The 22979-nt window shown below is 47.9% G+C and overlaps 1 protein-coding gene across 3 annotated transcripts in view; it reads left to right on the forward strand.

Annotated features, from left to right (window-relative positions):
- EFR3B (EFR3 homolog B) overlaps positions 1 to 22979 on the forward strand; it is a 90426-nt gene that overhangs the window by 28052 nt on the left and 39395 nt on the right. For 2 of the 3 annotated variants that reach the window (XM_082642943.1, XM_082642945.1), the window contains exons 1-2: positions 11302 to 11577; positions 20802 to 20952. In XM_082642943.1, the coding sequence (XP_082499069.1) occupies positions 11360 to 11577; positions 20802 to 20952 (369 nt within the window). In that variant the 5' untranslated portion in view covers positions 11302 to 11359. Of the gene's footprint in view, positions 1 to 10307; positions 10385 to 11301; positions 11578 to 20801; positions 20953 to 22979 lie in introns of those variants that run through there. The other variant, XM_082642944.1, reaches the window with a different exon arrangement.

The raw sequence follows: 22979 nt of genomic DNA on the forward strand, positions 1-22979 counted from the left end.
AGAAAATGAGACCCGAGGAGTTTACAGTTTATCTGGGGGTGGGGGGAGAAAATACCTTTCACTGAAATAACAGCCTGAGCAAGCAGTGGTAGAAGATTGGGTAAGATAATATGGTACAAGGGGTAAACAGAAGTTAGCTGGCAGAGGGCAAGTAATGCCTAGAGTTGGATGTTATTAATGAAGGTCTTCTAATGAAGACTCAGCACGTGCTGGGGTCTGCCAGCGCCCCCCGCCCCCTGCAGTGTGATGACTTCAAGACCCCCAGGACCGTGACTCTGACTTTCCTGCTCCTTTACCGTCTCCAGTTTTTGCCCTGTCCCTGTCACCTCAACATCCTTTCCTCCGCAGCTGTGGGGCTCTCGGTGGCTGGATGGCTCCCCCAGTCTGTTCCTCAGACCACCCAGCCCTTCTCACAGCTGGACTCTGATGTGGCTTCTGGCTGCTGGACAAGAGCTGTGCCAGGAGGAAGGACATGAAGACGGAACGACCCCCACTTTTACAGGGCATCCTTTGTTGAATGCCAAGTGGAAGAGTGGACGTGTAGTGTAGTGGTGAGCCACACAAACGGCTTAGCTGTGAAGCAAACTAAATCAAGCAAAGATTTGCTTCAAAACTACCTAGAGAGTGAATTGAAGCAAGGAGACTGGCCGAGTGGCATTTACAAGGACTGGATATCAGGTGTAAGAGAGGGGTTCTAGTATGGTAGCTGTGGCAAAGGAGAGCACAATATGAACCTTAGAAATTGTTGAGGCTGTATTTTGGGGAAAGTGATGAGAGAATTAGGGGAGCCTCACTGCAGAAAGGCACATGCTGTGTGACTTTGGGCAGGGCATCTGACCTCTCTGATGCTGCTTCTTTATAAAATAAGAATAATAGTACAAACCTTAGTGTTTTGTTTTGAGTATTATACATACAAAATATTTATAAAGTTGCATGGCCTAGTGCTTTGCACAGAGGAGGTGGTGAACCGTGGATTTTTTAGTTATTAAAGATCAGCATGACAGAGGCTGGATCAGTGATAAAGAGAGGAAGGAATCTAAAGGAACTAATATTATATCTCAGGGGGCCTGGCAGGTGATGCTGGGTTAGAAATAGGGAATTTGGGGGAAGTGGCCTAGATGTTGAAAAGCATGATGTGTTTAGTGTTTGAGAGTTTTTGCTTGTTTCAGACCTCCAGTCACCCCAGGTAGTGGGTAGCTCTGATCAAGTGGACAGATCAGTCGAGAAAATAGGATCAGGCAAGCAGAGCAAAGGAGAGACAGGGCTGCAGCGTGCAGGAGGTGTGAAGACACAGTTGCTGCCGAGTGAGCGGTCCAGAGTCCACGGAGGCTGCCAGCAGTTGTGAGATCTGCCATCACCTGCTGCCAGGCAAAGAGCTGGGCCAGTGCTTCTTATCCTGGCCGTGCACCAGAATCACAGAGGATCACCTCTGGCCCCTTGTCGGAGATGCAGGACTAGCCACAGGCCAAGCCAGGAGACAGCAAACGGGGCTTAGGGGGTTGGGGGCCAGGAGGCAGGGGGCCAGAGGGAGGGAGGGGCAGGGCAGAAGGAACCCTGATTTCAGGCTACCCACTGCCCAAAGTCCCTCTCCCCCACACACACCCTGAGGGGGATTGGCCCCAGTGAGGCTGGCTCCCAGCCGCAGATGGCAGCAACCTCAGAATCCCGGGCAGGTTTCAGGAATTGGAGCCAACAGTTCTCCAATAGAAACGTTCCCCGAGTCCTCCTAGGAGAATGTCCTGCAAGCACCCAGAGACCTTTTGCTAAATGCCTGTCATCCTCTTACTGACTTTGAAATTCATGATCGCTTTCCTCCCAATCACACACTCTTTCTTCATTCAACAGATGTGTATGACTATTTCTCCCTCCTCCTTGCCACAGGTTAGACCCTGTTCAGGTTCTGGGATAGGCCAGGACAAACAGGCACAGCTCCTGCTCTCCAGAAACTTACCTTTGAATGGGGGAGACAGAGTGTGGACACATACAAAGTATGTCAGTTGGTAAAAAGTGCTACGAAGAGGAATAGATCAGGGATAGAAAATTAAAGGAGAATGATGGTCAGGGAAGTTCTCCGCAGTTAGGTGACATTTGGGCAGACGCTTTAGGGAAATGAGCATGGGAGCCTGGAGGATACAGAGAGGAACATTCCAGATGGGGAATATTAAGTGCAAGGGCCCTGAGGCGGGATGGTATAAGGAGGCCCCTGAGGCTGGGGCAGATGAACTATCGGGAGATGGCAGGATGGGCCACTGGTGCAGGTCTAACCATTCTTAGAGTTTTGAAGTTGGAGGAAGCCACTGAAATGAAGCCACTGAGTGTCATTGGACACTCTGTTAATCCCGCTGATAGGATTTTTTAGTAACCAGAGCAGCTGCATACATACTAGTGAAATTGGCCATATCACGTTTCCCTCTCTTTCTTAAAATAAGTATAAAAATATTAGGTAAGACAAGTCCTAGTGACAGAAGAGGATCCTTATTAAATTTACTTCTGGCATCAGTGGTTGGATATGCCAGACATGATCCCCAGAGAGTGAGAGAGGGCCCTGGTAGAGAGTGTTTCTCTCTTAGAAATAAAATGACTCATAATTTAAAAGGTTCTCTTACAGGCAAATGGCGAGTTGAACTCCATATACTTCTGTGTACAAACATTAAGAACAAACACCATTAGAAGCAAGACTAAAGAAATACATGAAAATATATGACTTAATCTCTCGTAACAAGGAACTGTTTTCAATTTCTTTTTAAATGTCTTCTATTCTTTGTTTTTTTTTACCCCCTGGCCTGGTTGTTGTTACTTTGAATTCACCTTTTTCTGGTTGGAAGCTTTCTAGGGGTGCCTGTGGGTTTCTGTCACCTCCTGAACTGCTTTGGCACCCAGAGGCTGGGGGCTCCTGACAAAGCCCTCTGGCTCTTTGCCTTATCAGAGAGGAGACCTTTATTTGCTGCTTTGATTACCTATGCAGGAAGTGTGGAGCTTTTCTGACTTCTGGCTGAGATTCCAAAAAAATCTCTTTAGTCATATGATCAGTCCCTTTTTAAAGTAGAGCAGATAAGATGGTAAATAGCTTTAGGTTATTTTCCCCAATGATCCTTTCTTGTGTTTCTTTCCTTTAATCAGGACGTGGTCAGCTATATGGCTTCATAGTTGTCTACCCCATTCTCTTTTGAAAGTTACTGTGATTGCTTAAAAGCAGACAAAAAACTGTTAACTTTTTCTATACTTTCCCCAACCCCCCAAACAAGCCTATTAACTTTGCTTCCCTACCTTATTTTCCTTAAAACTGGGTGTGAAAGGGTTAAAACACAAGCAAACAAACTCCAGAGCTCTACATATCAGAACAGTTTGTAGACACTTGTATACTGGTTTCCTCATATAAAACACCCTCCCTACCCAAATGTCTCCAAGCTTCAACTATTAGAGATTATTTTTTTAAGCCTTTAAGCCTTAATGCATATACCCTCTGGAAGACTATTGATCAGCTACTAGCATCTCGTGGATTAGATAATCAGACAGGGGACTTTGAATTTTAGCAGGGGGTGGGGGGTGTGCCCATAAGGGCATGTTTCTGGGATTGAAACCGTGCACCTCAGATTGGGACTTGAACCCATGTGCTGGGACTCAAACCTGGCCAAAACCGTGATTGGGACTTGAACCCAGCCAAAACCCACAGTCTTCCAACTGAGATCACACACCTGGTTTCAGGACTTAATGAAGCTCAGGTTCTTGATGTCTCATCGCAGGAAGAATTCAGTGAGAGACAAAGTGATAGGTCAGAAGTGGATTTATTTAGAGAGAAGCACACTCACAGACAGAGCGTGGGCCATCTCAGAAGGCGAGAAAGGCGCCAGGGTATGGGGTTGTCCGTTTTTATAGGGGTGGGTAATTTCATAGGCTAATAAGTGGGAGGAGTATTCCAACTATTTTGGGGAGGGGGTGGGGATTTCCAGGAATTGGGCCACTGCCCACTTTTTGATCCTTATTGTCGCCTTAAAACTGTCATGGCGCCTGTGGGTGTGTCATTTAGCTTGCTGATGTGGTACAGTGAGCATATGCTGAGGCTCAGGGTCTAGTGGAAGTCGACTTGTCCACCACCTTGGACCCACTTAGTTCTAATCCATTTATGTCATGTCCTCGGGCTATGTCATTCTTTCAAAGGTTGTGCCCTGCCCCCTTCCCTCCTGTTTCAGGATCAGTGTGAGCAGCATGAAGTCCCCAAATGCCTTAGCTTGGAGGGCCTTAGGGAATGGGCAGAGAAATGAGGAAAAGAAAGGTGAAAGGCTTTACAGGAAAGTAGTGGGTGGGGAAAACAGGAAGAACGTGGCAGAGGGAGTGGACAAGGCAGCCATCCTCCGGGGCTCTGCCCCTTTCCCCTGAGCAGTCGGGTCCTCTCTCACACACCAGTGGTCAGTGAGGGCCAGTGACCCTCAGAGCTCCAGCCCCGGTCTCTCCCATGAGTCTGAGCCCTCCTCACAGCTCCCTGGATGATCCCACCTGGACGTCCCCACTCCCCCCAGCCCCAGCTACCTCTCTCTTCTCCATTTCAGTCAAGGGGGTTGTGGCGTCCGGTCGCTGGACCGGGAAGCCCACAGTCATCTTTTGTACCTTCCTCCTGGTCCTCCTCACAGCTTATTCTCCCATCCTGATATCATCACTCAGTGCAGGTATTTGCCCCTGACCTGGGGCGATTCGCTCACACATCTCTGCCTTAAATCTCTCTGTCCAATCCCATCTTGCATGCCACCTCTGGACTGATCTTTTTTTTTTTTTACATATCAATAATTACTTTATTTATTTATTTATTTATTTATTTATTTATTTTACATCTTTATTGGAGTATAATTGCTTTACAATGGTGTGTTAGTTTCTGCTTTATAACAAAGTGAATCAGTTATACATATACATATGTTCCCATATCTCTTTCCTCTTGCGTCTTCCTCCCTCCCACCCTCCCTATCCCACCCCGCCAGGTGGTCACAAAGCACTGAGCTGATCTCCCTGTGCTATGCAGCTGCTTCCCACTAGCTAACTAATTTACATTTGGTAGTGTATATATGTCCATGCCTCTCTCTCGCTTTGTCACGGCTTACCCTTCCCCCTCCCCATATCCTCCAGTCCATTCTCTAGTAGGTCTGTGTCTTTATTCCTGTCTTACCTAGGGGTAAGACTGGACTGATTTTTGATGTCACCCACTGCTCAGGAGGCTCCCAGAGCTCTCGGTTAATGTAGGCAAAGCCTAAACTCTTCAGCCTGTTGTTCAAGGCTGTCCTCAGTCTGGCCCCTGCCTGGTCCTCTGTATCTTTCCTTCAAGGGAGTTAGAAAGGAAAAAGGAGCCAGGGAGATGTTATCGTTTAATCCTCACCACAGCCCTCTGAGAAGGAACCATTATCATCTTCATTTTTCATATGAGGAAACGTGGGTTTAGGTGAAGTAACTTATTCAAGATCAAACAATAAGAAATTGGAAGAGCTAGGATGTCAACCTAAGCCTGTCTGACTCCAGAGCCCAAATTCTTAGCCACTGTGCTCTGGTGGCTTGCAGACTCAGTGTGGTCGCTGGGCCACGGCCATCAGCATCACCTGGAGTCTGGTGGGAATGCAGAGTCTCAGGCCCCACCCCTGCTCTGCTGAAGCAGAATCTGCATTTTAATAAGATCCCCAAATGATGAGTGTGCACTTTACAGTTTGAAATTATAGAGGAGGAAAAAGTTTTCTTTGACCCTCTGAGGGTGCCTGGCTGGGTCTGAAAATTAAACTGACAAAGACAGATTAACAGGAGAAAAGCATATAAATTTGACTGAATTTTTACAGGTGCCTGGGAGCCTTCACAAGAGAATGAAGACCCAAAGAAGTAACCAGAGCAGGAAGATTTTATACCTTTTAGACAAAGAAACAATACATTTGTGAAGAACTGACCAGACAAAGGGGTTTGGGCTATGGGTAGTGAATGGTGAGGAAATAACTAGGAAGATAAGGGTTAGCTTAACAAGGTTTGTTTGCAGATTCCTCTGGTGACTTCTTAAAGTCTGTCTCCAGTAAAAGGAGCATTTATTTCCCCTCTTTAGGCAGAAAAGGGGGAGCCGTTTCTGCCTTTTGCTGCCACTTAATTGCCTTCAGCTCAAGACAGTTTTTATGTCCAAGAGGCACATTTGGGGTTGACATATTGTGGTTTCCCTCAAGATGCACTGCCCTAGTGGTCTTTCCCTTCCTGTGTAAGCCTTCCCTAGTTCCCTAGCTAATGCATCCCTTCCCTGGTATAGTACTTAAGAACATCGTAGCCCCTAGAGGTAGATTTGGGGGTTCAAATCCTGCCACTTATTAGCTGTGTGGCTCTAGGCAGGTAACTTAACCTTTTGGTGCCTCAGCTTCCACATCTGTAAAATGGGGATAAAAACAATACCTACCCCATGGAGTTGTTGTAAGGGTTAAATGAGTTGATGCTTGTAAAGTATTTTAGCACTGTGTCTGGCACATAAAGAATAAAGTACCCACTGTCCTTTTCCCCTCTGTGAATCCTGCCCCACGTCTTCTTGTCCTTCCTCTCCTGGGAAGCCTTCCCCCAACCAGCAGAGCTCAAGGTGATTTCTCCCTTTCCAGATTCTATTGCAAATGGTCTGGGACTTCAATCATAGAATTGTACCTTAGGGAAAATCTCCTCTTATTATATTGATGAGGAAACTGAGTCTCAAAGATCAAATGGTAGAACCAGGACTTGAACCCAGGACTTTTTAAACTCTAAAATTAGCAGTTTCCAATGTACTCCATTTATAGTAGTATATACCTTTCTGTTCCCACATAGCAGCCAATACATATGCCTTGAAAAAAGAATATTAAAAGTATTCATCATGCTGCTATTTATAACAGTGAAAAATGGGGAGATGTTGATTTGAACAAATTTAAATAGATTTCTTTACCTTATGACTCTTCAGAGGCTTTAATAAGCTTATTTGCCTGCAAATCTGAAATGGAGGATTTGGTGTGCAAGGTTTCATAGATTTATTTGTCCACAGACCCTTTTTCTGACGAATGCTTGTTAGTCACCCACTATACCTACTCTCCTGGCAACCCTCCAATGTCCAGTCCTATGGGTTCTCTCCAGGGAGCCTCTTGCTTTATCTGTCGACAGCATTTGACTCCAGTCTGTTGTGTGCGCTGGTAACATGTCACATTTGCATTGAGGTTTGTGGAGCTGATGCTGAGGCAGGAAAGTTCAGGGATGCTGGCTTTGAGAAGGTGGCCAGTCAGTGACTGGTGGTTGAGGTCAGATGATCATTTCAGACCCACAGGCTAGTGAAGTTTGATCTTCTGGGAACGTTCTGGGATTCTTCCTTCTTAGGCCTTCAGCTGCCCCTTGACCTTGCTCACCATAGCTGAGTAAGTGGTCAGTGGGGAAGCCACACTACGGTGTACCAACCAGCACCGACCAGCTAGCAGTTCGGGATGGGCTCAGCTGCCCTGGGCTGGGGAATGCAGAGGGGAGAGCTGCTGGTGGGGACCTGCACTGGGTGCTAGTAGGCCGGCCCTGCTCTGAGTGCTTTGCTGCATAAATTCGCTGTGGCCTCACAGCAGCCCCGTGTGCTAAGCCCAGGACACCGCACACACAGAATGTCATTACCTACCCAACACCACACAGCTAGGAAGCAGCAGTGCCAGGATTTGGTTTGAAACCCATGCTGCTGCCCACTCTGCCTCCCCAGCCCCTGCCCTCCAAGGGTCTGAGGAGGTTGGAAAGAAAGAACAGACTAGAAGGAACCGCCAGGGTGTAGGTCAGGAAGCACCCGAAAGCAGTGCAGCTCTGCTGATAGGGGCACCTGCTCCCATGTCTTGTTCTCTGGCCTTCTCGCCTCTCCCCACAGGCAGGAGAACGCCTGTGCCTCGAATGCGATGGGTTCCCACGGAGGCCCTGCGTCGTGGCCTCTGTGCTGGGATGGGGAGCCCCTGCCCAGAGGTTTCTACCCTGAGTACCCAAAATGGGCTTGTGCTTTCTCGACAAGTTGGGGCTTCTAACAACCATGAGCTTGTACTCTGTCCAGGGCAGGTCCCAGCTCGCGGGCCCTTCAGAAAGGGTTGAAGAAGGGACTGACAGTGGGGTTTGGGGGCCCTAATTTCTCACTGTCTCTAGTTCTCACTCCCTTAAAATGCAAAGGGCCGGTGTTCCTGTTTTAGGGAGCGTGTAGGGCACGTGCCACTGGGCATCCTGGGAAGGAGCGTGCCGACAGCCGCAGTGGGCAGAGAGAGGGCAGGAGGGCAGGTTTAAATCCTGGGCCTTGGGGCCAGGGGCCCCAGGGAGCTGTCCTGTCACAAGAAATAGCCCTGGATGCCAGCCAGCTGGAGCCCGGACACCTTCTCCCAGGCAGAGGCAGGGAGGAGATGGGGAGACGCCAGTGCCAGCCCAGCCCAGAGAGACCGAACCCAGAGTCCGGTTTGCAGCCGAGGACTAGGTCCACAATTCTCCCTGTGCCCGGGGTGGGTGGAAGGCTGAGGGCACACAGGGACCCAGTAGTCCCTGGATATTGCAAATCTGATATCCTGTCCTCAGGGTGCCCCTTGGCTTCTCCAAGGACACGCCCATCCCCTAACAACCGAGTCTCCCCTGGAGCCCAGATCGCGGTTCCTTTCTCCTCCTGGTGGTGCCGCCCTCATGCCCTCCCCATCCTGGTCCCCGAGAGCCGCCGTGCTCGCCGCTGTAAAGCTCTTTGTGGCTCTTTGTGTGATTTAAGTAATTCCCACTAAAGTAATTCATTCTTTTCTGAATGACCCATAGGCTTGATCCTTCCAGGGCACATTTGCATTTCAAGCAAAGCATTTGTACAAACAGATTTAAGCTTTAATTGGTAGAATGAGGGGCAATTATTTTTTTGGGGGGGGGGACTTTCCCAGGCCCTTCCCTGCCATCCTCTCCCCTCCCCAATGCAGGGAGGGTGTGGCTGGGATGTGCCAGGGGAGGCGTCTGCGTCAGGAGGAAGGGAGGAGATCAGTGGTTCCAACTGAAACTTTTTTACGGTGGGACCTAGACTCATCAGCTTTTTATTTTCCCAAGGTTTGTTTTATTATCACTGATTTCCTAACACTGTCGTTTCACAGCACCAAAATACAAAGAAGGAGCTCATGTCAGTCTTCAGCTTTCTGAAAACGTAGTACATTATTCTTAGTTTTTTTTCATTTTGCCTCAGACTGGTGAGAACCTCCTGGGGTGGGGGAGGGCTAGTGGTGAGAACCACCGACTGGGTGGCCCCCCGAAGCCCTCCAACTCTGAAACACCAAGGCTTTCAAACACCGCAGTCACGCTGCATTAAAGATGCATTTTCAAATGTTAATAATTAATGTCAGTGTTAATTTATCATAGTTTCACATAACATTCTATAATGGCAATGGCCCCAGGAGAGAGGATGGCAAAGGAGATTGAGGACCAGAGTAGAAAAGAAGCGGGGATCAAGCGAGGGGGCAGGGTAGGTGCGGCAACCACTCTTCCAAGCTGTGTCCCATCTTCCAGAACACTGGGGAAGAGTCTTGGGCTGCAGGAGACAGTTTTATAGTCTTCTCCCAGAGAGAGAGAGACAGAGAGTGTGTGTGTGTGTGTGTGTGTGTGTGTGTGTGTGAGTGAGAGAGAGAGAGAGAGAGAAAGAGGGTGAGTGTGGGGGGGTGTGAGTGGGCGTGTGTGGGAGTGTGTGTGGTTGTGTGGAGGGAGTGTGTGTGGGGGGTGTGTGACAGTGAGTGTGTGTGGGTGTGAGTGGGTGTGTAGGAGTGTGGGAGTTTGTGGTTGTGTGTGGGGTGGGGGGAGTGTGCGAGTGTATGTGACAGTGTGTGTGGGGGTGTGTGAGGGTGTGTGGGAGTGGGGGGAGTGTGGGAGTGTTTGTGGGTGTGAGAGTGTGTGTGTGTGAGTGTGTGTGTGTGTGTGACAGTGGGTGTGGGGGGAGTGTGTGACAGTGAGTGTGGGGGGAGTGTGGGAGTGTGTGGGTGTGGGTGTGAGTGGATGTGTGAGTGGGGGGGTGGGATGTGTGTGGGTGTGTGCGTGTGTGTACACACGCACGCACACATGTGTGTGTTCTATGGCCTGGCTTCCTGAACAGGTGCTGGTCTGCTGGCACCTATGCCTGATTTCCAAGCAAAGACACCCAGCGGAAAAGGCAGACGTCTTGGAGTGGGGCTGGGGCTGGGGAAGCAGTGGGAAGGACCGAGGCCCTGGCGCTCTAAGGGAGGGACCCTTCTGTTTGCAGCCTGGGTCTGGTTTCTCACAAACCGCCCAACCGGGTCCCCTCAGCCTAACCAGGAGGCTTAGCTCCCCGGTGTTTCTCGTTGCCGTTGCAGGTGTATGTGGCTGCTGCGGTGCCCTGCGCCCCAGGTACAAAAGGCTGGTGGACAACATCTTCCCTGAGGATCCCGAGGTGGGTCTCGTCTCCTGCCGCCAGCACACCTCTCACCACCTTACCCCATCCAGGGCCCTGGGGGCTGCTCCGAGGGAGGGCAGGCCCCGGGGCTCACTCAGACACACTGAAACCTTGGCCACGGCCCCGTCGGTGACCAGAGGCAGCTGGGAGCCTGAAGGCTGAGGAGCTTTGGACCCCTCTGCAGGCAGGATCTGTAGAGGGCTCTGGAAGTGGGTCTCGGTGTGCTCGGTGCTTCTGGCCACTGCTAAGCATTTTCTTCACTCATGTCTCTCTGGGTGATAGTTCCTTGAGCCGCTAACTCTGAATGGTACTATTTCCCTGTTGTCAGGTGTGAGCATTTCCCTTCTTGGGTTTTGGCTCTGGAGCTCGTGTCCTCTCCACGCTCCCTCTGGTATCTGCCAGGTGTCAAGTGGGCACAGGGGACACCTGGCTTCTTGGTTTCCAAGCTGCCACTCTATGGTCAGGCTTCATTATGGGTTATGTGGTTTCGGAAAGGGTCTGATGTACTTGACTTCTTCTCTGGAAATCAATGACCTCTTCTTGATAGGCAGTGGAGGGTCACATTTCCAGCATCCTCTGGACAATTCCCTGAAAGCTGCAGAGCTGCCTTCTTCCTGTTCACTTCTCGATGTTGGATATCCAATACGTTTTAATTCTGCATTGCTTTCATTGAAGACTTGTCATCCATTCGTATACACACATATAAACACATACATAAATACCTTCATGTACATACACATATACATATGTAAATACATATAGTGTACACATGCACACACATATGTACATTTATATCACTGACTATTTTTGCTTATAGCTAGCACACTTTGGGTGAAGTTGTGAGTTCCTGAAGAGCAGGGTCTATGCTTTTCTGTTTTTTTTTTTTTTTTTTTTTTTAGGGTCTATGCTTTAATCATCTCTAGATCCCCAAAACCCACCTATGTGTCACATACATTATAGGCACTCTGGTAAATGATGATTAAGTTGAATGACCGTTTACCTTTAGACTTGAACTCTTCTAGCCATCGCATGGCCACAGTGAGGATGATGTGTCCTTTACAGGATGGCCTGGTGAAGACCAACATGGAGAAGCTGACCTTCTACGCCCTGTCAGCTCCAGAAAAGCTCGATCGCATTGGCGCCTACCTCTCTGAGAGGCTCATCCGTGACGTGGGTCGTCATCGATATGGGTAAGTAGTATGGGAGGGTGGAGAGAGATTTGCAGAAACTATATATTTTCAGGGCAAAACATAGGGTCCTTTTATTTATTTATTTTTGGCTGCATTGGGTCTTCGTTGCTGCGCATGGGCTTTCTCTAGTTGCTGCGAGCAGGGGCTACTTTTCGTTGCGGTGCGCGAGCTTCGCATTGTGATGGCTTCTCTTGTTTCGGAACGCAGGCTCTAGGTGCACGGGCTTCAGTAGTTGTGGCACAGGGGCTCAGGAGCTGTGGCTCGCGGGCTCTAGAGCGCAGGCTCAGTAGTTGTGGCGCACGGGCTTAGGTGCTCTGCGGCATGTGGGATCTTCCCGGACCAGGGATGGAACCTGTGTCTCCTGCATTGGCAGGCGGATTCTTAACCACTGCGCCACCAGGGAAGTCCCAGGGTCCTTTTAAGAAATGATAATAGACTGGATTGTTGAACAGCCTGAGAAAATGGGGACTGGGAGTGAGGACTGGGTTCCCTGTGCTTTTCCAAAGGGTAAAATGTGATGCTGTTGCCAAGATTTGGGAAGAAGGGGGTGTTGGCTTCCTAGGAGCACCTCTGTTAGCTTCCATTTACCCCCATGTCTCTATCCAGAAGCCCTCACACACCATTGAACCCAGAATGTGTTGTTACTCTCACCAAACACACCCAGCCTCATTCAGCTTACTCTGTTAAAAAGCAAGGAGGGGGCCTCCCTGGTGGCGCAGTGGTTGAGAGTCCGCCTGCCGATGCAGGGGATACGGGTTCGTGCCCCGGTCTGGGAGGATCCCATATGCCGCGGAGCGGCTGGGCCCGTGAGCCATGGCCGCTGGGCCTGCGCATCCGGAGCCTGTGCTCCGCAACGGGAGAGGCCACAACAGTGAGAGGCCCGCATACCGCAAAAAAAAAAAAAAAAAAAAAGCAAGGAGGGTGCTTCCCTGGTGGCACAGTGGTTGAGAGTCTGCCTGCCGATGCAGGGGACACAGGTTCGTGCCCCGGTCTGGGAAGATCCCACATGCCGTGGAGCGGCTGGGCCCGTGAGCCATGGCCACTGAGCCTGCGCGTCTGGAGCCTGTGCTCCGCAACGGGAGAGGCCACAACAGTGAGAGGCCCGCGTACCGCAAAAACAAAAACAAAAAAAAAAACCACTTAGGGACTTCCCTGGTGGTCCAGTGGTAAAGAATCTGCCTTCCAATGCAGGAGACGCAGGTTCGATCCCTGGTGGGGAAACTAAGATCCCACATGCCGCAGGGCAACTAAGCCCGTGTGCCACAACTACTGAGCTCATGCGCCTCAACTAGAGAGCCGGCGTGCTGCAAACTACAGAGGCCAAGCAGTCTGGAACCCGCGCGCCACAACTAGAGAGAAGCCCATGCGCCGCAACAAAAAATCCCACATGGCACAACGAAGATCCCGAGTGCCGCAGCAAAGACCCAACGCAGCCAAATAAATAAATAAATATTTAAAAAAGTTTTTCTATAACTTGATTTAAAAAAAAATACACTTAAGTGAAGTATTTATCTGTCTTCTAGGAGGGAAGGACTCGCTGCCTTTAGAAGAGGGAGGAATCTTAAAGAAATTGACTGATCAATAGATTTTTTTTATTAATTAATTTTATTTATTTTTGTCTGTATGGGGTCTTTGTTGCTGCGCGCGGGGTTTCTCTAGTTGTGGCGAGCGGGGGTTACTCTTTGTTGCAGTATGCGGGCTTCTCATTGCGGTGGCTTCTATTGTGGAGCACAGGCTCTAGGCGCACAGGCTTCAGTAGTTGTGGCATGTGGGCTCAGTAGTTGTGGCTCACAAGCTCTAGAGCGCAGGCTCGTTGTGGCACGTGGGCTTGTGGCGCACGGGCTTAGTTGCTCCACTGGATGTGGGACCTTCCCAGACCAGGGCTCGAACCCATGTCGCCTGCATTGGCAGGTGGATTCTTAACCACTGTGCCACTAGGGAAGTCCCTGATCAATAGATTAAACAGCCAAATATGTAGATTGAAATACTAAGATACCACCTTCACTTATCAAATTGTTTTTTTTTAATATATATAATTTCCAGTGTTAACCCAGGGATGGCAAAATGAGAGGCATTTTCATACTTTTCTAGAATGAGTACAAATTGGTTGAAGCTTTCTAGAAAGTAATTTTGAAATATATGTCAAGAGCTTCAAAAACACATGCCCTTTGATCCAGTAATTCCATTTCTATTCATCTATCCCACCATATCAATCTTATATATAATCTAACTTTATACACAGAGATGTTCATTATGATAATTTTTATAATATTGAAAAGATGGAAGTAACTTAAATGCCCAACTAGAGGAGAATAGTAAATTATGGTGTTTATCGCTTCAGGAAATGTTACCTAGTCAATAAAAATGGTGTTTATAAACATATTTTCCATATAATATGGAAAATGCCATCAGTAAATGGAAAATAGAATACATACTTATATACACAGTATTTAAATCAAGTTAAAAACAATAACAAATCTCAATGCCTGGAAAATACAGTAAAAATAAATATGCCAAAATATTGAGTACTCTTAATATTTTGTGAACAATGTGGCTGGGGTTTTTGGTTTCTATCTTCATTTTTGAGTTTCCTAAATATTCTCTATTGAGCATGTATTACTTCCTCAATGACAAAAGTCAACGGCAGGACCTACCATGTTTGTTATGCTACCGTCATGCCACAATCTGGAGTGGGGCTGGATGTAAAGAGAGCTCTAAGATGTCGCTGGTGGCACGGCTGTTGGAGCAAAGGGAAGGGTACATCTAGGGCAGTTGTTCCTAAGTCCCATTGGTTCTGTTCTCTATGAAGCCTTTTATGTCCATCCTCTACTTTCCTCTGCTCCTACCTTTCTCCTGAGGCAGGCTCCAGATTATGGCAGTGGCCTTGAAAATGGTCTCCCTCCTTCCCATCTTTCCTGTACTGGCTCTTCCAGATCAACACTATGATCTTCAAAACACAGACCAAGCTATACTTTGCTGGCTTCTTTAGCGTACAATCCAAGGTCTCAGCTTGATTTCTGGGCTCCTCCACTACCTGCCCCCAACTTGCCTTTAACCCAGCCACACCTGCCACAGCTGCTTTAAACCCATTCCAGATGGACTAGCTGACGATCCCCCCTGGCTTTCTGGCCTCTGAGCCTTTGCAGTGATCTCTCCCCTGGATCCTCTTTCCCCCACTACTACCATCCATCAGCCCCATCACCCTCCAAGGTCCCTTCCTCCTGGTGAGGAAGGTGGAGTGAGAACCAGAGTGTAAAGATCTGCATTGTGCTGACAGTGTATAGAGGTCCACACCTCCACAGGACCCACCAGCCACGCTTACATCAAGCTATCCCTGGTATAAAAGCAAGACCAGAAACAATTCATTTCTATGATCCCTTTCTATAATAAAATTAGGTTACATGCTCAGTAAAAAGGGCATGAATATAATGAACATGCTGATTATATAAGTCGCCTTGACATATTATAAAGCAGGCTCAAGCAAGTAAAAATGACTTTATCCTAGACTGAACCTGAAACTAATATGCAAGCAATACCATTAAACATTTAATACTAATTTTTCCTGCCCTCTCTGCAGTGATGGTTCTCTCAGTAAAAATGTCCTGTAGCCAGCAGAGCCACTTAGAAACATTCCACTGCCCTTAGAACTGCAACTCAAAATTGGTATCGTTCTGTTAAAAATAGCCATTGCAGCATCTAAGTATTTAAAGCCTTGACGGCCTCACTGGGGGCTCTAATCATAAACATTTGGAGAAGAAAAATCTGTTAGATCTGTTCTCCTGTTCTCTCTCCTCTCCCTCCCCGTCTTTCCTTACCCAATGCCACATGCATCATCATTGTCCTAATCACTGATGGCAGGTTTGGAAGAGTGAAATATTTACCTGCAGACAGTCTGAGGAGCTGTCTCCCTACCACCGTGCAGGTGTCTGTGTTTATGGTTTGACCATGTGGACGTGAACCTTGGGTGTCGGACCCAGAGGCAGATCCACCCTCCTCTGCCCGTATGTGTTTAGCATCAAGGGTGATAACCAAATGTGGGCAGAGAGAGGATAAGACACGACTTTCAAGGTATTGCTCCTCAGTGTGGGCCATAATGGGCAGTGATGTGCAGAGCAGCAAAAAAGTGAGAATTCTTCATATTCTTCTCCTTCCAGTTCATCCCAACAGCTAGAACACCCCTAGAAACTGGAGAGCAAGGGAGGCAACGGCAGTGCTGAGTGAGATTCAGGGTCAGCTGACAATGACCATGGAGCAATGACCACGTCCAGAAGGCCACATTAGAATCTGTCAGGTTCCCCAGTGCCTGGAGGATGGAGACGCCCATGCCAAAGAGGGGTGGGCTACTCCCTGAGGAGCCTGACCCTGGAGCTGAGCTGGTGGGGCTTCCAAGAGATACACTGTCCCCAGAAGGACCCTGAACCTGGTTGGAGGACGGAGCTGACCCTTCAGACAGAGATGTCACAGATTCCTACTAGATGAGGAGTTCATCCTTCCCTCCCTTGGCTGAGGTCAACCCCTACTTCTGGCTCCTAAAACCCAGAAGTTTCTGTCCAGCAGCGGGGACATGACTAAGTACCTTCAGACTGCCCAGAACAAGAGGTTCTTTGTCAAGGTTCTTTGAGTGATTCTTGGGCAATGACTGGCCCTGCTAAAGCTGCCCCCTCTCTCTGTGTGCTGGTTCCCATCTCTGACCCTAGATCTGCTTTCCTCCCCAACCAAGTCTGGTTCGCAGACTTTGACTGCCAGTTCCTCCTTTCCTAGAAGCTCCTAAGCCCACTCCTGACTGAGTGAAAGGTGTTCCAGCAGAAGCAGCTGCCTGTTCTGGAATTCAATTCAAGGCATTTCCTGCCTCACTCCTAAGCAGCAGGCCCCCTGTGTATTTTCCTCACTTGTTATAACTCACCTTCTGCTCTGGTTGGCCCATGACCCTGAGTTCCTGTTGTTATAACCTGCTGAGTAGCCTCTCCTGACCTCAGCTGCTGCCTGTGACCCCCAATCCTTCCCAGATTCCTTGAGTTCTGCCTACTTCACCTACTGGGAAGCCCTACTAGTAGACCCAAGATCCTTGGTCATCACCTGCTGCTGTGGTCCATGCCCTGCTCTTCCCTCTGTGTGGGGCCCCTGTGGTGGGCTAGTCCTCACCAGCTCCTTTCTTCCCCATCCTGTTCCAACTACCCAGTCAGGCCAGTTTCTCAGACCTATTACTACACTGGACTCCTTTCAGGATACCAAGCCCAGAACAGATCTCTGCTGAGACTAACCTATTTGGCCCCAGTCCTGTTAAGTGGACATTATCCTGAGAAGCCCGTGCTCTATTCCCTTTGAAAGTATAGACTTAATGGATAAGATGTACCCAGGAAGGTTATGATAAGATAGGACCAATGCAGCGAGCAGGAGGTTCCAAAGCCCATTGACTTCTGATCTTCTAATAAGATACTTTGAAAAGTTCAAGTTCGCAATTATAATCCTTCCATCCTTAGTGTTGGGATCAAAGATGGGGATCGAAGGACTGTGTATTCAGAGAACTAGGCCTTAAACTTCTTTACTTTTCTGTGTCACTTCTACCATAATTTTCACTTTCCATCAAAATTTCCTCTCCTGGTCAGTAGCCAATTTTTTTTTTTTTTCTGGCTAGCAAAGGATGGTTTTCCTTATCAGGATTTTCTGGGAATTTTTTTACAGGAAAGGGAAAAGCAGCAATCTAAGCTCTGGGGTTTGGGAGGCCTTCTGGTTTCTTCTCTTGCCAAACCCCACCCCACCCCTTCCTTTCCCTCATTTAAACTCTATAAAATAATGGTGAAACCCTTCATGCAGAAGGATGCTGGGATGATTCATAGAAGAAGAGAATTCCATGCTGCCTGCTCCCATTTCCCATCCGCCATGTTTTGTTGCCAGAATGTGTCCAGGTTTCTCCGCAGGGAAAACCTGTCCCTTTGGAAGGGCCCCAGCCCAGGCTGCTTCCCCAACCCTGCAGGAATCAGTCTGCTTCACGGCCTATACAGTGGACCCGGAACATGCCAGGCCTGGGTCTGCAAGGCACGACAGGTATCCTGAACTGTGGCTGTGGCATCCTGTGAAGGGCAAGGCAATCGAGGACTGGCGGGCCCTCCAGAGCAGGAGGAACGTGGCTCCAGTTCACCAAACGAGCCCAAACACCCAATGCTGCCTTTTTTTTTTTTTTGCGGTACACGGGCCTCTCACTATTGTGGCCTCTCCCGTTGCGGAGCACAGGCTCCGTACGCGCAGGCTTAGCGGCCTTGGCTCACGGGCCCAGCTGCTCCGCGGCATGCGGGATCCTCCCGGACCGGGGCACAAACCCGTGTCCCCTGCATTGGCAGGCGGACTCTCAACCACTGTGCCACCAGGGAAGCCCTGCCTTTGTATTTGAAAGACACTCTGTAGATAAGAGCATGACCAAATCCATTTGTGAATGTGCCCAGAGACAGCTATTTAATGATATTTAATAATATTTTAATTTAATAATATTAAACAATAATAATAGCTGACTCAGTTCATATAGATAAAATAAATAAACATTTTACAAAAGTGAGAAGGAAAATTTCAGAGTAGAGAGGCTGTATTACTTATGGTTGCTTGGTAAAGAAGTTAGGGCAAGGGTACTGAAAAAATGGTGACTGATGTCTCTAAAAAAGGACATTTAGAAAACGTCATGACTGCTGTTACTTTTATACACATGGATTTGCAAAGCTGGCTTATGTGTGAGGCAGTTCAGATGCACAATGTCTGAAACTGAGTGGCTGCCACGAGAGCTTTGTGGAGCTTTGTGTTGTGGTTTTGTAGTATCTTCAAAAATCATCCTATAGTCATGCTTCCTGTGCATTCTTTTTATTTAACCAAACTCTGTTTTAAAACAAAGACTAGCTAATCAAGAGTTTTGTACTATCTGCCTAACCTTCAAAGAGATATGATTTGGATCAAAACATAAAGAATAAATCTTTTAATTCATCCCCTGTTATATACACGGCATATAAACCTGACACTAGGCAGCTTCTTTTTTTTTTTTTTAATTTGTATTTTTTTTTTTGGCTGCTTCAGGTCTTAGTTGTGGCACACAGGATCTTCGTTGTGGCACACTGGGTTTTTTGTTGTGGTGCATGAGCTCAGTAGTTGCAGCGTGAGGGCTTAGTTGCCTGCAGTACATGGGATCTTAGTTACCCGACCAGGGATCGAACCAGTGTGCCCTGCATTGGAAGGCGGATTCTTAACCACTGGACCACCAGGGAAGTCCCTCTAGGCAGCTTCTTAAAGAGAGGCCTTTTGCTACTTGCTTTGACTTAGAGGCATCAGCCTGACTCCTTAGCACCCAGGTAGGTTTGGAGTTCTCTTCTCACTCTACCTTGCCTGCATTTTGTTTGTATCAGGAAGTACTTCCTGTGTTCCACATGGCTGTATGAGTAGAGGGGTCACCACCCTGTAATGGGCACACGAGCCACACTCCGAGTACATGGAGTCTGCCTGATCTCCCCTCTTGCAGGATGGAGTCATGTTCAGCCCTTACTTCTCTTTCCTGTGAGGGCAGTCACTTGAGTTGCTTTGGATTGCTCAGGCTTCACTTTTATTTGTGCCCTCAGGTTTCTAAAGCACTCCTAAACCTGATTATCAGACACTTGTGTTATTTAGGGTATAAAGAGGCTTGAAAATACAGTGGCTCCAGCAATATGGAAATATTTTTTCTCTCTCATGCAATAGTCCAGTCTGGGTTGGTGGGCTCTGTTCCATGAGGTCATCCGGGGCTTTCACCTCTGGCCATCCATTTGCTGCCACTCTGCAGCCAGCAGGAAGAGGGAAGAGAGGACCCGGAGGACAATCCTGTCTTTTAAGCAAGCAATGCTGACGTGGCTCACATCACTCCCTCTCATTTTAATGGCAACATGTAAGTCACGTGGCCTCACCTAGCAGCAGGAGAGGCTGGGAAATGTTCCCAGTGAGCAGCCACAGCTCAGCTAAACTTCTGAATGACTAGTGAAAAGGGCAAAAATAGACTCCAGGGGAGACACCTAACTCCTTAATGAAAACTGTAAAGATTTTAACCAGAATAATTTTGCAGAGTCTCCCTTATTAGAAGTTAAAAGATAACCTTTTTCTGTGAATGTCTGCCTTGTTTTCTTTTTTTTTTTTTTTGCTATACGCGGGCCCCTCACTGTTGTGGCCTCTCTCATTGCGGAGCACAGGCTCCGGACGCGCAGGCTCAGCGGCCATGGCTCACGGGCCCAGCCGCTCCGCGGCATGTGGGATCTTCCCGGACCGGGGCACGAACCCGTGTCCCCTGCATCGGCAGGCGGACTCTCAACCACTGCGCCACCAGGGAAGCCCGGGTTTTGGTCTTTAGAATAATTAAGTGGTTAGAGACTTAGAATTGACACAGAGCACCTGCTTCATAAGGAGAAAAGGATTTTCATTCTGTGTCTATCTTATTCTCCATGAGGTAAAAATGCTCCCTGGGCAAGCTGAGTGTCATCCAAACATGGTAACACTGTCAACCATATTGTCTGAGTAGTACTTCATTATAGAGCTTCTGAGGTCTTCAGCTACAAAAACTGCAATTTTATGTTCCTTAACATTTGCAGTTGGCTGGTCCTCAGGCCCATTTCAGATTCTTCATAAACTTTCTTCATTAAGTTCTTTGCTTCCTCCCCACTAGAGCCTCTTTCCTTCTTTGGAACCCTCGTGGGATGTCATTATTTTGGTAACATTTCTTATTTTCCCTTTAGAGGAGATATCTGTGTATTTATCTTATCCCTCCCACTCTAGGCTCCTTAAGTGAAAGGACTTCTTCATCCTTACACCCCTGCACTGTCGAGGGCACTGTCAACAAACACGTCTTGACTGTGACTGAGTAATTCTCTGACCTCACTGGGTTTGAGTCCAGAAGCTGCTCTTCTGGGCATCAATTCTTTCTGCTTGTATTTCCTCATGAAATGGTTTACCTTGTCTGTCCTCATGTTCTTCATGTGTAAAATAAGGGGCTGGATGAATCCATCTCTAGGCTCCCTTCCAGCTCTGCTTCATTCTGCTTCTCAGGGCTGGGCTGGAGTGAGCACTTGTTGGAACAACTGTCCAGTCATCAACAACCTGGGGAAGAGCTGCATTCACTGGGTGCTGCCCAGGTGGTCACTGCACTGCCATCTAGATTGCCCCAGTCATGCAGTGGGGGCAGAACAGGCGTGAGGCTAAGTGATGGCAATGGTGCTGCTTTTCCCCAGGTACGTGTGCATCGCCATGGAGGCGCTGGACCAGCTGCTCATGGCCTGTCACTGCCAGAGCATCAACCTCTTCGTGGAGAGTTTCCTCAAGATGGTGGCCAAGCTGCTTGAGTCGGAGAAGCCCAACCTGCAGATCCTTGGCACCAACTCGGTAAGGAGCCCCAAGGGGGCTTTGGAAGTGGGAATGGTGGGGAGGGGGTGTAGAACCTCTGGGTCAACATTGTTTTGGTCCATTCCTATTTGGTTTCTGACTTTTAAAAATGATTTTTCATTTAAATAAGTTTAGGTGAGGCCCCAATAGATGTAAAAATAGAAAGGGAGGTATTTCTTTGAGAGAAGGGGGTGCCCAGTGCCCTCAGAGCTTGGCCCCTGACTCCATGGGGCATACTTTGAAAGCTGTCCAGGTTGTGCTTCTTTCGAAGACAGAATAAACGGATGTTCACAGGACAGAGGGATCAGATAAGTAGGCAGATCACAGGGAAGCAGGAAACAGGGCTTCTGGCTTAGTTCTGCCCTTTCCTAGCTGGGTAACCTCGAGCGGGTTATCTTTCATGAGCCTGGCTTCTCATTGATACCCTGAGCGGATTGAACTCAGTCCAAGCTTTGTAATGTAACTGGTCTCAGTACAAGTGGCTGCTATCGTGAGGGCTTATGGTTTGGGGAGAGAAGAGCTATCAGATGTGTCAAGAACTCTCAGCTTTGTATGTATGTAACATACTTGAGTATCCCGGTGGTTCTCTTCCATTTCTTGCTCTCTCTCTATTCCTTCCCCTTTAGGGAATACTTTCAGCTCCAGGTCTTCAAGCAGCTTGGTGTTAAAAGCCCTGACATGCAACTATTTTACAAATATCACCAGGAAAAAAAAAGTTTAAGGTTTGTCTTCTTAGCCTTCCCAACCTGACTTTTCTGAATGTTTATTGCACAGGTCACAGCTGCTTTCCTGTTCTATTTAAGTTGATTTAACCAGAAGATAGTCTTTCAACTCTTCTTGCAAAGACCAAAACTAACAACCTTTTCCCCTCTTTCCTCTCTCTCTGAGCCAGCTGCCTTTGACAAATTACATATACAGTAGCTGAGGGTGAATTCTTTTGTCATGTTGCCCTGGCAACAGCTTCAGTTACTGTTTCACTTGCCCTGTTTGAGATAACTATAGTCTAGAAGAGAACATGTACGTGGAAACTAAACCAGTCATCAATGCATCCAGAGGGTATCTCCCCAGGGGTCGGCGGGGGAGACACGGAAGCATGTGGCTGCCAGCTCTAGCTTTCCCTACAGCACGCCTGGCCTAGGGTGGGCATTTTGTTAGCTACAGCCTTGAAAATTCAGAGTCCTGCAAATTCCTAGACTCCCCATCACAGTGAATCACAGTATTAGCAAGAAAGCAGTTGACTAACGATTACCGTACTGCAGACAATGGAGATTATGTAAGGAGAGGTGATTATAAGTAAGTTGAGTCAGATAATTGCAATAGATTCAGAGTTCAGCTTCAGAGGCAGGCTTTGCTAGCGGTGTCCCTCAACCAGATGCTCTTCCCAGCTCTCTAAGCCTGGGACCTTCTCTCTCTTTCTTTCTTCATCCTTAATGGATCTTTATCCAGCTTATTCTTGACCACCCCAAGGATTGAAGCTATGGTAAAACTTGTCAGCAAAGAGTCTGGTTTTGCTAATACCATTCCTGCACATCATATGCAGTAAAGTATAATTTTTTAAATTTAAGTGATGCTTTCAGGTCTTTAATGAGGATCTCTGAACTTGGGATGACAGTGAGGGACCAGGAAAGTCAGGGGATGGGGGGCGGCCAGAGCCTACTAAGCTCAATTATTTGCTTAGGGATTTGCTTCTGCATACCTGCCTTACTGCCTGAGAGGTCCAAATGTGTGTCTCAGGGACAGTGCAATGACCATGTGCCCTGACCTTCTGAGGTCACTCTGTGAGGATAAACTGAAAATATTAAATCTGAGAATACCAAGGTCCTTTACATAAACAATCTACTATATTAGCCTAGTGTAAATAATAAAATTATTATGAAAGATCATGGATTTAAAGTTTGTACTTTCATCCCTACCTCACAACATATATAAAAATTAACTCAAAATAGATTAAAGACCTAAATGTAAGAGCTAAACCTATAGAGCTCTTAGAAGAAATATAGGGGTGTATCTTTATGATCTTGAATTTG

The sequence above is a fragment of the Mesoplodon mirus genome, assembly GCF_964341445.2.
Source record: "Mesoplodon mirus genome assembly, chromosome: 14".
Lineage (NCBI taxonomy): Eukaryota > Metazoa > Chordata > Mammalia > Artiodactyla > Ziphiidae > Mesoplodon > Mesoplodon mirus.